The following is a 14,906-nucleotide window of genomic DNA, read 5'->3' as shown; positions in this document are numbered from 1 at the left end:
AAGCACCTATATCAGAATATATATTTCTTTTTGTGTGTGTTTGCATATGGCAAAACACTGTTTGTATCTTTTTTCAAAAAGTTGCAAAGATGTATCAGAAACCTTTCCACTGAAGAATCCTTGCCAAGTGCACCATGAATACAAGCACTTCGATAATGGCTTATTCTTGACTAATCTTGGTTTTTGTTAATAGTACTGCTAAAGTTTTGTTTCGTCTGTACTCTCCTCTCATATGCAGACACAATGTATTTGTAGTTGGTTTTAATACAGCTTGAAATCAACAGGTTTTTCTTTCACTTGCTACTTTGTTTGTATCAGGATTCTTAGTGAGACTTGCATAGCTTTGGGAACAAGACTGATTCCTTTATTTCCAATAATTATGACATACGTATTTTGTCCAGTTACTTGCCTCAAATGGTTACCCAGTTAAACTGTCAGGTTCTGACTATTAACTGATTGGATGACAATCCACCCAGCCCTGATTGGTTTCTGAGTCACTAGAAGGCTGACCATCATATGTGAATTCATCCTTCACATGGGGATTTAAAAACTGGTGGCTACCATTTGTTACTTGCTCGCAATTCCCCTCAGAATAATACTATGTGATGTTGTGTCATTCCAAGGGCATTATGAGGAACATGGTGGCTACCAGCATGGAAGACTACTTTCACGCCCCTGGGAGACTGCTATCACTGTACCACCACTGTTGGGGGTTGGGAAAGAATGAAAAGTGAGAGTGAAAGGGATGGACCCTATCGCAGTCCCCACTTCCCAAAATCCAAGCTAAAGTTCATTTGTAGTTTGACCCTAATCAAAATTCTGAACTATATAGCACAATTTAACTTGGAGCTCTTTTCCTTATAGCCCAGAAGAAGAATCTTCCTCATCCTCAAGTGATGAAGATGAAGATGACAGAAAACAAACTGATGAACTGTTAGGAAAAGTTGTTTGTGTAGACTACGTTAGTGTGGATAAAAAGAAAAACCTCTGGTTCCCAGCTTTGGTAAGTGTTTCAATTTTATATTGTTTAATAGCTTTATTTTGAAGAGAGAGAAAAGTACCTAAAAATTGAGATATTCCTCTTTCATAATTTAAAACCACCACGTTAAACAAGGTTAGAATAGTCTTACTCTCTACAATTCTAGGGCAGTAACTTCATAAAGTGCACATATTGTAAAAACTGTGCAGTTTAATAACACATAAGTGCCAAGTCAGTCTGTATACAATAAAGCAGAATTTTAAAAAAAAATGTAAAACAGAGCACTGCTTCTTTTCTTTTTACCTATTTTATGGTCCCTATTATTTTCCATGCTATTAGTCCAGCTTCCAATTTCATAAGAAGGTCAAAGGCAAAAGCTGCTGTATTGTTCTTATTTTATGCTGCAAAACATACAGATTGCTGGATCTGTATTCTGAAGTGGTGTACCAGTTGCTAGGGAGAAACAGCAGCAGTGGGCTACTTTTTTCATTCCCTCCCTGTGGGCTTCCTGAAAGCATTTGGCTAGCCAAGGTTGGGAAAACAGGCTAGACTAGATTGACCCTGAGTCAGGAATGTTTTTATCAATCCTTTTGCTGCATGGACTTCTTTTTACACTTACTTATTGAGAATATTAACATTTTTAAAATAAAATGCCCCCTCCCCCCAAAATTGTGTAAATCTTGTCACATTAATTACAAGCATATAAGTGGTCGCAGGTAGAAAACTTGTTCATAAATTTTAATGAATATTTGCAGAACTGTAAATGAGATCCTAAACTGTACAGTTGACATTAAATAAATCATCATTATTTTTAATTTATTGTTTTGGCTTTCAGAAGCAATGCACATGTCACATCCATTATAAAAGAATGGCTGAAGCATGAAATATTACTTGATAATGTTCTAGAAGAAGGTTGCATTAGGTTCGTGCTTCTAATGGAAGATTGTGACTTAGCCAAAAGCACCATAAGGTCACATTTTTAGAAACTGAAATAAGGCAAATCAAAGATCTTAGAAGCAATGTGCCAGTTTTAAATAGGGAAGGTAATTTAGCAAGTGGCTTAATTCATATGATGTAGGTGATTATATTTGGCTGAAGTTGCTGAGCAATTTAAACTCTTTGTGAAATCAGTAGTGAAAAGGGGTCCACAAATTTTTTCCTAGCTTACTAACCCACCGTCCACTAGAAGACTCTGAAGAGAGGAAAGGTTGGTATCTCAATTGCTGCTGGGCTTTTCAGAAGCATAGGCAGCAAGGGGCTTCTGCCTTCCCTCACTTCTGCACCAGACACTGAGGAAGCAGTGTAAAGGAGCATCGCTTCTTTCTCTGAAGCTCTGTGGGAAATGAGATGAAAGGGCTCAGGCAAATGTGTGTGTGCCTTTTATCTCACTCAGTGCTGGACTTAAGGAGAAGGTAGAATGCAAGTCCTGTCCTCCTTGTTGCTTCTGTTTCTTCAAAGCCCACTGCAAAATAAGACAACATCGTCTCCCCTCCCCTGAATTCTCTGCATAGGTTAGAACACTTGGAGAGGAGGAAAGCCTTGTTTTTCATGCATGGCACAATGGAAGGCAGCCTTCCCACAAGTTCCCTGAAGTTTTCAGAGAACTCTGGGCAGGATTTTTGTGTGTGCTGAGCATCCATGACAGGGGCTGCCAGTCACCTCTGTGACCAATTTTTTGAACTCTAGAATATGAACAAAAAGTATCTTCGTTGAAATATCTCAGAATGGTACCAAATATTGATATTAAATATTTTAAGTATTTACTTTCTTTTTATGCAGGTGGTTTGTCCAGACTGCAGTGATGAAATTGCAGTCAAAAAGGATAACATTCTGGTTCGTTCTTTCAAGGATGGCAAATTGTGAGTAGAAATATTTCCAGTGTCATTATTTATACCAACTAGCTAATACAATCTGTCATTTCTACTCACTGACATGACATATATTGGGCTTTATTTTTAAATGCCAGTAAGAGGGAGGGACAGGAAACACAAACCAACTGTTCATTCTACCTTCCACCCCATTCATGTCACTTACATAGAGTGCCTAGCATATGTGTTAGGAATCAGGTTGCAATTTTGTGCAGCTGTATAAGTCAAAGGGTGGCCACTTTACATACTTGTTCTATATGTCAAAGTTTGTTTTTGTGATGGACAATTTCTAAATATGTTCTTGATTTGGTTAACATGCCTGTGTATCAGTGTAAATCACAGTAACACAGTATTATTTCAGCTGGCTTCAAAATAGTGTAAATGACGGGCCCATTTCTGACCTGATTCATGCCACTTTTTCACTTGAGAAGAATTTCTTTTCTTTAAGAAAGTATCAACAAGGAAATGTCAGTCTTGTCTCCTTTTATAAAGCCATTTTTCTCCCTTCACTGAGAGGCAGACATTCCTAGGTGGGTTAGGTCCTGCCTCTGGAAGGCAGGACTGAGGAGCCATTTTTTGAGAGGTGTGAACTACTCACCCATCTCCTGTTTGTCTTCTTGCTTGACACAAGAAGGCAGGGTTTTTGTAAGGATTGCACTGTTAAGCAGCTGCCATGGATACAATTGTCTGTTCCCACTGCTTTCCTCTCACAGAAAGCTTGGATTGAAAGCTCTTGCACAGAATTAAATCTGCTCTGGTAATGGACCCAGGAATCAGTACCTTCTTGATACTCTTGCTAAATGAACATAATAACAGCAGACAAGGTTTATCTTAATTATAATGGTTATGGACCTGGGTTTTTTGAAAATACCAGGATGGTATGTTTGATCCATGGATGGAAAGAATGATTTGTTATTAAGGTATTTTAAATTTTTTGTTTTAAAAGTTTTGTAATACTGTATTATTATTATTATTATTATTATTATTAGCTCTTCCGTACCAAGGAAAGATGTTCGAGAGATTAGTGATTCTTCACCAAAGCCTGATGCTGCATTAAAGCAAGGTAAAGACAATATAGAATTAAGAAAAGATAGCATTTTTCAGCTGAATTTGGCTAGAAATCTGGCACACACTATGAGGGGCAGCTCTGCTACCAAAACATGAGGGTGCTACATGTCCCACCAACTGCTAAACAATTCCTACCATATTTTCCTGCAGTTCGGCCCACTCAAAGTTGCTCTTTCCTGTTCCCTACCCTAGAAAGCTCCTCTTATTAGCCATGATAGCTAAATGGAACCTTCATGTTCTCAAATAGTATACTTCTGAATTGTATACTCACTGAGTACACTCAGTGAATACTGGGTGCTGGGGACAAACAGCAGGGGAATTTGTTCCTTTCACGACCTGTTTATAAGCTTCGCACTGACCAATGTTTGCAACAAGAGTGCTAGACCAAATGGAGATCAGTGATTTGCCCAAGGCTTGAAAGAAAATATCAGGCAGAAAGTTTGTCTTAAACACCAGACTACTTCTGTGATCTCACATTTGTTGCTGCACAAACCATTTTAAAGAAGGTGAATGACTGAAGCTGAGAGATGAGTGACTTACCCAAAACCAGAACCTAAGTATAAAGAAGAACAGGAGTTGCCTTCCTTTTTGGACCAAGAAACACATTTTGAATTTTGAAAGGGTTCTGTCATAAGATGGCTGCCTTAGGGGTGTGAACAAAGCACAAAATGGCTGCCATGGGGAGCATGGCCTCACACAAAATTAGAGAGAGTGCTTAACCTGTTGAATTTCCGCATAGAAAATGAGGTAGGCTGGAAAAAGTGTATTAAAGGGGAGTGGAAGCAGCAGCTCTTTAGGACCTCAGGATTCCTACTGCCTGGTATCAATCACTTCACACATTGACTAAAAACACTTGACCAGGTGGGAGAGCCAGGCTTGCTCATTTTACAGACTTTCCTTAAAAGAGTGTTCCTGCGTGTTTTGCTTCATAACTATGTTTCTAGCAGGGCTGGAGACTTGCCTAAAAATAAAGTAAATTCAGTCTGGGGCCCCTGCATGGGAGCACAAATGAAGACTCTTGTGGGCACCATGGCACTCACAGGCTCCAGGCTGGTGTCCCCTGAGGTGAGCCAAGTAAGTTCACCTCCAAACTTCCCAGTTAAATTTTCCTTTAATTAGGTTACCTCCCAAATCTGTTCCTCTTCAGCTAATTTACACCACATACATTCACCCCTTGGGCATTCACACAAAGAAAGAAAAACTCAATGTATTTTTCACCTGTGCTTTCCCAAAGCTCCTGTACAGGAGGGGTCGGGAATCTGTAGCCCTTCAGATGTTACTGGACTCCAACTCCCATCAGCCCCAGCCATTATGGTCAGTGGACAGGGATGATGGTTGTACTAGCCCAGCACCATCTAGAGTGCCACAGGTTGCCCACCTCTGTGAACTATTAGCAGTCCTCTATTCCAGCCTGCAGTTCAGCTCAAGAACGATGACAAAAAGCATGAAATTTCAGACTGGCAGCTGTTCTCCAGTCAGCAGCCACCTGATATGCTGGTCCTGTCTGGCTCCATTACATCTCTCCCACGCAGCTCCTTCACATTATAACCATACAGGCAGTCTCTGGCTTTTGCTATAGGGACAGCCAGGAGATGAATTCTGCAGACACCTTCTGAGCCCAGCTGGGATCTTTTTTAAAAAAAAAAAAGAGCAGCCCCCAAATTGTAATATCAGAGAAGGGGTAAATAGGGGTCAGCTAAATTTTCATTACTTATTCTTTTAATGTATTTGAAATATGTACGCATTGCCTCTCAGTTATAATTTCTGAGGGTGCTAATAATCTAATTGAACTAGGAAGAACAAAAGCCAACACCATACAAGACAAGCATGATTAAATACCATCAAGACCATGTTAAATACTATCTTAAATAGCCAGAATAAATCAGCTGAGTGATGCCTCACTTGTAAAAAATACCCCTGAAAGCTATCAGAATTTGCTAGGCTAATGGACAGGGAGTGAGTTCCATAAATGAAGTGCCACAACTGAAAAGGTCCTGTCCTTCACTGCCACCCACCATACTTCAGGAGATGGGACATTGTGAACAGGGCGTCTGATCCTAATACTCAAGACATGTTTTGATGGGAATTTGTGGTTTTTCATTTACCCTGATCCCAAGCCATTTAAGGCTTAATAAGTCAAAGCCAGCACCTTTAATTATGTACAGAAATAAATAGGCAGATAGTGGACAGAGGGCACTTTTAATTTTGTATATTTATAAAACTATACCATTTTATCATAGAAGGTAGTGAGAGGTGAGCTGTGATTAAATGAGCACATGGCACTACTTTGATGCACAAAAGTTATGAACTTATACCAGGGGTTTGTCCATGGCTGATGGACTTGTGGCTCCAAGCAAGTCTGCTAAAGTGATAAAATAGTATCTAGCTATAGCAGATAGTTTTGTAATGCCAAAAGCATAGATTGGTGAATGTGCTTACTGTGAGATGTTAGCCAAACCCCTTTGGAACAAAGGTGGGCTTTTTATCTCTTAGGGTGAGGGAAATCCCATGTTCAAATAAAAGTAGGATCACTTCACACACTTACCATCTTTTCCTCACAAGGAAAAGGCATATGGCCTGCACCAGTACGTTCCCAAGGAGAAAACTTGAACAAGTCCCATTTCTCTCTTTTTTTGTGTTTTACCAAACTGGCCTATTTTTTAAATTTTGTTTTACATGCAAGAGCGAAGTTGACATTCAGTGCTAATTCTATTTACAGCTTTTGATCAAGCCTTAGAATTCCGTAAAAACAAAACTGTTCCCAGTAACTGGAAGACTGAGTTGAAAGAGGAAAGCTCCAGTAGCGAAGCAGAAGAGGAGGAGGAAGATGAAAAAGAAAAGGAAGATAACAGCAGCGAAGAAGAGGCAAGTACAGCACCGTAATTTGGTTGAGCCATGGAATATTTCCCGTTTGGAGTATATTGATTGTTGAATTACAGTAGTGGCACAGACAATATCAACCCTTTTATTACATTGTCTTTATCATACCTCTTCCTTGTATATTGTCCATATTTGTGAACCCTGATTAGTCTAGGAAACCAGTTTTCTTTATGCAACAAAGAAAACTAGTGTGCGATCAGCGTTAAATTCTGCAAGGGGGGCAGGGAAACTACCAACAGGGGTGGTATAGGACCTATATGTTGCAGTTTTATTTAAGTTCAAGAAATAGGCAGAATAATTGTGGTAATGAGCGTGTTTGACTGGAATAAAGAAGGGACATTATCTCTTATTTGGGTTTGTAAAAAAAAAAAAAAAGAAGAATGTTCTGCTGATACCATAGCCTTTAGGGATAAGACATTGAACTAGCAGCATATAAGAGTAGGGGAAAAGTCATTCACACACACCATGATCTGCAAACCCCGCACAGGCATGCATTGAATGACTAAGAATCCTCCTTAATATTAACTTGGTGTTTTGCTAAATCCCGCTTCTAACAAACATGATTAACTGTAACATCAGCAACATCTGCTTTTCTAATTTTTTACTGGAGTTGTTTTGTTGGTTTACAAAGAAGAAGGAAACTTTAAAAAGTGAAACCCAAAAACCCACCTCCCTCAAAATTGTGCTAAAATATATGTGGAACATCCCTGGAAATAAGTTGGTTTATCTTTCTGCAAAAGTTGCCATCTCCACAATGAAATATTTTTTGTCTTGGAGAGGAAAATGGAATTTCAGTTTGACTGCTATAATTAAATAACAGATAACAAATTTCAATTAATCTGTTATTTCAGATTTGCTTTATGTTTTTATTATGGCACTTTAAGACTGCAGTCCTGTATACACTTATTTGGAAGCAAGTCCCATTCAATTTTCTTCTTAGTAGACATGCAGAAGATTATGCTATAAATATGCATTTATTTGTATTTTGATGACTCCCCATAGTGAAACTAAACGTTTTGCAATTAAAATACACTTAAAACAGTTATTAGTGTAAGATACAGAGAAATGACATTTGCCTTCAAAGCCAAAGTACTGAAGCATTATGTAATGGTTCCTGAACTTTTAAAATATAAATGTAATTCCCTGCAATACTTTTTAAAGAAAATTGTGGCGATTAACAGGGCAATCTAACATGTGCTTTTGTTACCATATTGTTTAAATTAGGAAGAAATAGAACCCTTTCCAGAGGAAAGAGAAAACTTCTTACAACAACTCTATAAATTCATGGAAGACAGGGGTAAGCATGTCATTATATTTAACATATCGTTTGTTTTACGCTATAGGGGATGTAGTACAGTACGAGAATGTAGTACACCCCTGAAAACTTGTCTTGTTGCTTTTCATAAAGTGAGTTTCAAAGCTCTGTTGGGGTTTAAACCCTGGTCTCCCAGGTCCTAGCCCAGGGGTGAGGAACCTCTGGTCAAATGTGACTCTTCAAGTCTCTTTCTAGCCTTTGGGGGCCCTGCCAGGCCACACTGGCCTTGCTTCAGATACTCCTATGGTGCTTTATCCCTGGCTGGAATGTATCCTTGAACTCTGATAATCATTCTCCCTTGCTTGGATGGAGGATAGCGAGGGGTGTTGTGCGTATGTTTAGAAGCTAGCCTACTGTACAAAGATAAAATTTACATCTGTGTTGTGCTTCTAGTCCTGCCCTCATAAAGTTGCCCAGAAGGGAATGCAGCCATAAGGTTCAAAAAGGCTCCCCCGCCCCATTTCAACCACTACATCAGATAGGCCAGTTGAAAGTTGTTCCTGTTAAAAAGTAGCACTATCTTTTTGGAAATAAAAATGAATTCTAGCTGGTATAGTACAGCAAAATATTTCATTTATATATTAAACCTGTTATTTATTTTTCTAAAACATGTGTCCTGTTACACGTACATCCAGTTAGTGTTCCCTGGACAGGTTATATCAAAGTAAAAATATAATAACAGCACACCAATTTTAAAATGGAAGGAAAATGCAGCATGTAAAGAAACAACAGAGTAACTAATAACTTATGCAGTGTGTGTCTGTATTATATACGAACCTGCACAACTTGTAACCCACCAAAACCAAACACAGCTCACCAACCAAGTTTTGTGGCCTGCCAGGTGCTTTTGCAATCCTTTGCAGGCAGCTAAAATTGGAAGTTTATCAAGCTCTTCATGGCTACCATATGTTGCTGGTGTGGTGTTTTCAACTTTGTGGATTACAAGTTGCACAGGCCTGAAGAGAAGAATGATTGCAGGGCAAATATTATTTCATTATATTTTGATTTTGAACTGTATCATAATGCCAGTTGTCCAACTGCCCTTTAGTAATCATAGGGCAGAATGAATGGATTTGACAAGAAAGCTGAATTAAATTAATTAATCTCAGCTTTGCAAAGAAGTTCCCTTTGTATCATTTAGCAAATTTTGGAGCCCACACATATTTAATAATGGCTTTTCCAATTACTTGGAAAAACTGTGTAATATGAGTTCTGTTACATGATTGTTAACTAGGAAGATAAGGCCACAACTGCAATCGCATGCACATTTCCCTGGAGGAAGCCTCATTGGAATTACCTCTGAGTAAATATTCAGAGTATTGAGCTGCACAGTATATATATGTGGTATAGTCTGAGATTGAAACACTGAACTGATTTATGTGCATTAACACCAATATGAGTTGCTCTTTACAAGCTAAAAAGCCACACTTCAAAATGCTTTCTTTCACAGGGACTCCTATTAATAAACGACCTGTTCTTGGATACAGAAACTTGAATCTCTTCAAATTATTCAGACTTGTACATAAGCTTGGAGGATTTGATAATGTAAGTACTATTAATCAGAGTAGAAATAATTTTGCAATTTGAAGAAAAGTTAATAGTGCAGCTTCAAAACCACTAGGAGAGGAGCTTTGTAGATGATGAGGTGGACATCACACTAAGGACTTTTTATGCATTAATTTTTCTATCACTAAGACTCTTTTCTAGGATAAAAAAGAAAGCAGCTTGTAATAGTAGTTTAGTATGAAGTCTGCAGTCATTACATATACCCAATTATCTGAGTGTTAACCCCATAGAAGACAGACTTACTTCAAAATACATATGTATTATCTGTGCACAGGAGATGGAAGTGAATTTGAATACTCTTAAAGTATGGGCATCTAATTTTTGTGTGTGCTATTTTAGATCCTTAAAGTTCAGAATAAATTACTTATTTAGACACCTGTGCATAATTATTCATTTAAACATGGACATAATGCTTTTTATTGGGATAACAACTTTCATTCTGCTTTATAGATTGAAAGTGGAGCAGTCTGGAAGCAAGTGTATCAGGATCTTGGGATCCCTGTCTTGAACTCTGCCGCTGGATATAATGTTAAATGTGCATACAAAAAGTAAGTAGATCTGTATATATATAATTGTGTGCCTCGCTTTGATACTCAACGTTAAATGCTTCATCTCAGCGAAAATAAACATTGCATAGGTATTCTGTTTTAAAGCTGTCATCATTTAAATAAAAAAAAAAGATAATGGGCTATATTCAGTTGTGTTTTTTCAGTCATGAACAGCTTTGTTTCAGCGGAGCCTTCCATGAACAAAACAATGGGGAAAGTAGTTTTCACCGAGTCCCCTTTCTGTCTGCAACCCTTGCTCTGAAGGGTTAGACGATCTCTGGAACAGCATGGGAGGTGGTATAAGGGGCTTCAGGAGAAAGGCGGGATTTGCAAACATCATATCCTTCCTGCATTTCCAGAAACATCCACAGAGCAAAGAGCCCAGTACTCTCACAGTGCAATCCTAATACTGTACTCGTGTGTATTCATTTAGAAATAAGTCACTTCAATGGGGCTTAATCCTAAATAGGAGGATACAGTTCTAATTAAGGTGTTTATCTATTTTGGCTGTATCATGCCATGTGTAGTAGTAACTACCCAAATCAAGTCTGCTGTTCTGGCAGCTAACAGTAAGTCCTCTTTCAAATTTGTTTGGAAAGTTATTAAATTTTATTCCTGAGCTTCCATGTTGCTAGACTAACCAGACTCAACATAACTTTTTTTCAGGTATTTCTTTCAAAAACAAGTTGGCATTGGGGGCAGTTAAAACAACAACACAATTTTGAGCTGGTTCCATGTTGTTGGTTTCTTTTAAAAAACAAAGCAATCTTAAACCATTATTTAGCAAATTAATTTACATCCTTAAAAATGTAGTTGTCTCATAAACCAAACTATGGTGAACTAATTATTATGTTATTGCCATCTTTTAGATACCTCTATGGCTTTGAAGAGTACTGTACATCAGCTAATGTTGAATTTAAAATGGCATTACCAGAGAAAATAGTGAGCCAGCCCTGTAAGGACCTTGAAAAAGATATGAAGAAGCATGAAGAAACTGAGCAAAATATAAAAGAAATAAAGGTGGAAACTGAAGAAAGAGATGATGAAGTAATGAGGAAACAACAAGACACACAAGCTGAGAATGAGAGTGAAAGAAAAGAAAATGATACGTCCTCCTTGGTAAGAACTGTTCCATTATTTTTTGAAGATTTTGTAAAATATATCATTGTGTTCTGCTAAAGTAAGCTGAAATATTATTTGAGTGGATATTGTGCCTATAAAGCAAAGCGTTTTATTCTAGCATTAATATACTGTTTGCTAGTTTTGCTACATTTCTCAAAGTATTAATGTCATTTCTAGAGCTAATAACCTGTTGCAGTCCAGATTCACTTTGACAAAAGAAATACCTTTGTGGGTGTCTAAAGAAGGCCCTAAAAACTCTGTTTAGGCAGAAATCAAACACTGTTGTCTCTGCTATATCTAGACTACATTTGGAGATTGTGTCCCAAGATCCGAACCAGACTTTTGTCCTCACACCCAGATCCTTTGCTCCTCTTTTTGCTAAGCTCCGTTAAGCTAGGAACCCTCAAGCTAAGAAACTGATAACACAGTTTGAAAGTTCCTTACATTCACATGACCTTACAAATTCCTTGTAGCAATAATATGCAGCATGTGGAAAATCAGAGCTCCATGTTCCTGATGTTCTCCTGGTCAAAAATATCTGGAAAGTTATGGGTGAACAATGTTTCCTATGATATTTATGTTCCTTTTTCCTTTGAGCAGAGATGTTGTAAGGTGGGATGAGAGCTCCCTCTAGCACAGCTAAATTAGAGGTTTCTGCTCTTCAGCTCCCAGCAGTTTTTACTGCTTTTACGTTGGGAGGTTGTATCTCACATTCTCCATTCAGTTTTGCTCAGAGTTGTGTTTTGTCTACAGTTTTCGGAGCTTATCTTTATGACATTGTTGCTTATCATTTGTTGTTAGTGTTTCTGTGCTTATTTGGGGGAAGGTTGTGTTCATAGAATCATAGAATCATAGTTGATGCTGTTTCTCTCTTAGGGAGTCCCGTGAGTTTTTTTCTTGATGTACAGTGCTTGACTGTGTGAGTGTTTGGGTTTCTTATATGCCTTACCACTTTCCACTCTTTCTGCTCTGTATCTTCCCTTCACCACCTCCCCTGTTGCTTGTCCCTGGTTTAAAGTGAACTACCCTCCACCCCCAGTGTCCAAATTTTGTTTTTGGTCAATGGAGGGGATATTTCCTCCCCTCCGGAACTCCGGCATTTTTTTCAGAGTTCTCCTCCAGCAGCTCTGTAGCTTTTTAAAATTTAATATTTTTGCTGATCACCCATTATATCTCAGTAATCAGCTACAGCTACTCTGGGGCTATGGGCAAGATAAAGCAGTTGAAGGCTAAAGCCCTTAAGGCAGCATATAAATCAGCTCATAAACACCGTGCTCCTGGATGGCATTGACCTTTACTGTCATGGGCACAAAACCTAGTTCTGTCTCTGTTGGCATGGATACCATGGCTGAGAGGACTGATACTGCTAAAGCACTCATGCGTAAGGTGGGCCACCCAAGGATGTCTGGTTCAGTTTCCCACTCTCTTCATATTGATTGTGATAAGGAAGCTCTGTGTAAAGAATGGGTGCACCTTAGAACCCTCTGAAAACTTCCTCTGAAGAGGATTTTTTTGGGATTTGAGGTGGCATTATCTGTGAATAAAAATATTACTCACTTTTCAGATATGCAAACATATCAAAAGAAAGAGGTGCCCTAAGTCATGGAGTATTACGGCCATACCAATAGTGCATACATGACGTGGGTGGCGCTGTGGTCTAAATCATTGAGCCTCTTGGGCTTGCCGATGAGAAGGTCGGTGGTTTGAATCCCCACAATGGGGTGAGCTCCCGTTGCTCTGTCCCAGCTTCTGCCAACTTGGCAGTTCAAAAGCATGCCAGTGCAAGTAGATAAATAGGTACTGCTGTGGCAGGAAGGTAAATGGTGTTTCCATGCGCTCTGGTTTCAGTCATGGTATTCTGTTGCGCCAGAAGCTGTTTAGTCATGCTGGCCACATACCCAGAAAGCTGTTGTGGACAAATGCCGGCTCCCTCGGCCTGAAAGCGATATGAGCGTCGCAACCCCATAGTTGCCTTTGACTGGACTTAACCGTCCAGGGGTCCTTTACCTTTTACCTTAGTGCATACATGAGACTGCAGTGTTATTTTTAAATGCTCTGTGCTATGCTCCGGCCTGGGTGAGGCCTGGTTCCTTTACAAGAGATTGCCATATTGATACTTACATCTCTGCAGGTACACTTTTGAGAGGCATGTGCTTCACCATGTGTTTCCAGGGATATAGGCAGCCAAACCCACCTTATTTTGGGTAACTTGGACACATGAATAGTACTTTTCTTTGAGTGAAAAGATGTTTTCATAGCCTTACCCCACCATTCACTATTTGGTTTGTTCTTATCTGATTGAGTCTGTATCTGGATTGCCTTGTGTGACGGAGCAGGGCACTGCTCAGTGTGTGTTGTTGTTGCTACATGTTGTTGGTATGTTTTCTTACTAGTGTGTTGAGTGCAGGATGTTGCAGCTTGGGGGCCAGCTGAGAGGGTAAATCTCTAATTTAGCTGCAGTCGCACTTGCGAGTGCTTGAGGGAGCTCTCATTCTACCTAAGAACATCCTTTCACTAAAAAATACCCTTCACAGGTAAAACCAGTGGTCCTGTTTCAGCAGCCTGGACATGGATCAAGGGACAACATTCATAATCCAATGTGAATTGCAGCAGTACTTCCTTAAAGATGTGTTATTATTTCATGAAAGTGATTTACAATATAATAAAGCTTATATAAAACAGCAATGTATATAAAAACAGTTAAACAACTGCATAAATATTTTTTTTTAAAAAAAGTTTACACAGAGAGACAGACAGAGAGTTTAAAACAACATTAGCACATACATAAAATCAATTCAAATCCAGTATAGATATCAACAGAGAAAATGGCTGGTGCAGATTCTTCCTAATTGAAAACTAACAGTTTTTTTTAAAAAAAAATGTGAGCTATATCAATGTTTTTCTTTCTCCTAGGGAAGCAAAAAAGGTTTTCAGGAATCACACACTGACCAGGAAAAGGAATTAAGAATACTGAAAACAGATGAAGCCAATGTGGAACATAAAGAGGATGAGAAGAGTAAGGACTTGGAAAATCAGAATACCAGTCTTGAAACGGAAGAGAGGGAGAAAAAGTAAGAATCTTTTATTTTCAGCTAAAACCTATGTATGAGGGGAGCAATACTGGGCTTCAAATCTGAGTTGCCTTTGATCTCTAAAAGATCAAAGAGGAACTAGATAACTTAGGCTGTAATCCCAGCCTCATTTACCTCAGAGTAAGTCTTACTGAATTCATTGAGACTTACTTTTGTCAACTTGTTTAGGAATGCACCCTTTATGTCAAAAAGCTCAATGAATACCATCTTATTTTGGTGCTTCTTTTTGTCGGAGATGTCCAGTTAAATTGCTTCATTATTCTGAATACTATAGAGGTGGTGTAAGAGAAGTCATCTGCTGTCTTCTGATAAAAAGATAATTAAGAGTGATGGGGAAGCAGCCATAGGCCTCTCTGGTCCAGCATTCTGTTCTCACCGTGGTCATCCAGATACCCATGGTAGGCCTGCAAGCAGGGCTGGGTTGCGGCAGCACTCTCCACACTGGTAATCATGGACTTCAATACTGAA

At 38.8% G+C, this 14,906-nt stretch overlaps 1 protein-coding gene across 11 annotated transcripts in view; it reads left to right on the top strand.

Annotated features, from left to right (window-relative positions):
* Positions 1–14,906, top strand: part of ARID4B (AT-rich interaction domain 4B) — an 86,415-nt gene that overhangs the window by 47,186 nt on the left and 24,323 nt on the right. For 6 of the 11 annotated variants that reach the window (XM_083496788.1, XM_083496791.1, XM_083496795.1 and 3 more), the window contains exons 8-16: positions 865–1,003; positions 2,759–2,838; positions 3,837–3,910; positions 6,635–6,784; positions 8,024–8,092; positions 9,561–9,655; positions 10,127–10,224; positions 11,094–11,343; positions 14,260–14,417. In XM_083496788.1, coding sequence (XP_083352914.1) covers positions 865–1,003; positions 2,759–2,838; positions 3,837–3,910; positions 6,635–6,784; positions 8,024–8,092; positions 9,561–9,655; positions 10,127–10,224; positions 11,094–11,343; positions 14,260–14,417 — 1,113 coding nt within the window. Of the gene's footprint in view, positions 1–864; positions 1,004–2,758; positions 2,839–3,836; positions 3,911–6,634; positions 6,785–8,019; positions 8,093–9,560; positions 9,656–10,126; positions 10,225–11,093; positions 11,344–14,259; positions 14,418–14,906 lie in introns of all 11 variants that reach the window. The other 5 variants (XM_083496797.1, XM_083496792.1, XM_083496796.1 and 2 more) reach the window with 1 other exon arrangement.

This window comes from Podarcis liolepis (assembly GCF_965112155.1).
Source record: "Podarcis liolepis genome assembly, chromosome: 3".
NCBI classification, from domain to species: domain Eukaryota; kingdom Metazoa; phylum Chordata; class Lepidosauria; order Squamata; family Lacertidae; genus Podarcis; species Podarcis liolepis.
This window is presented reverse-complemented; position numbering and strand designations above follow the sequence as displayed.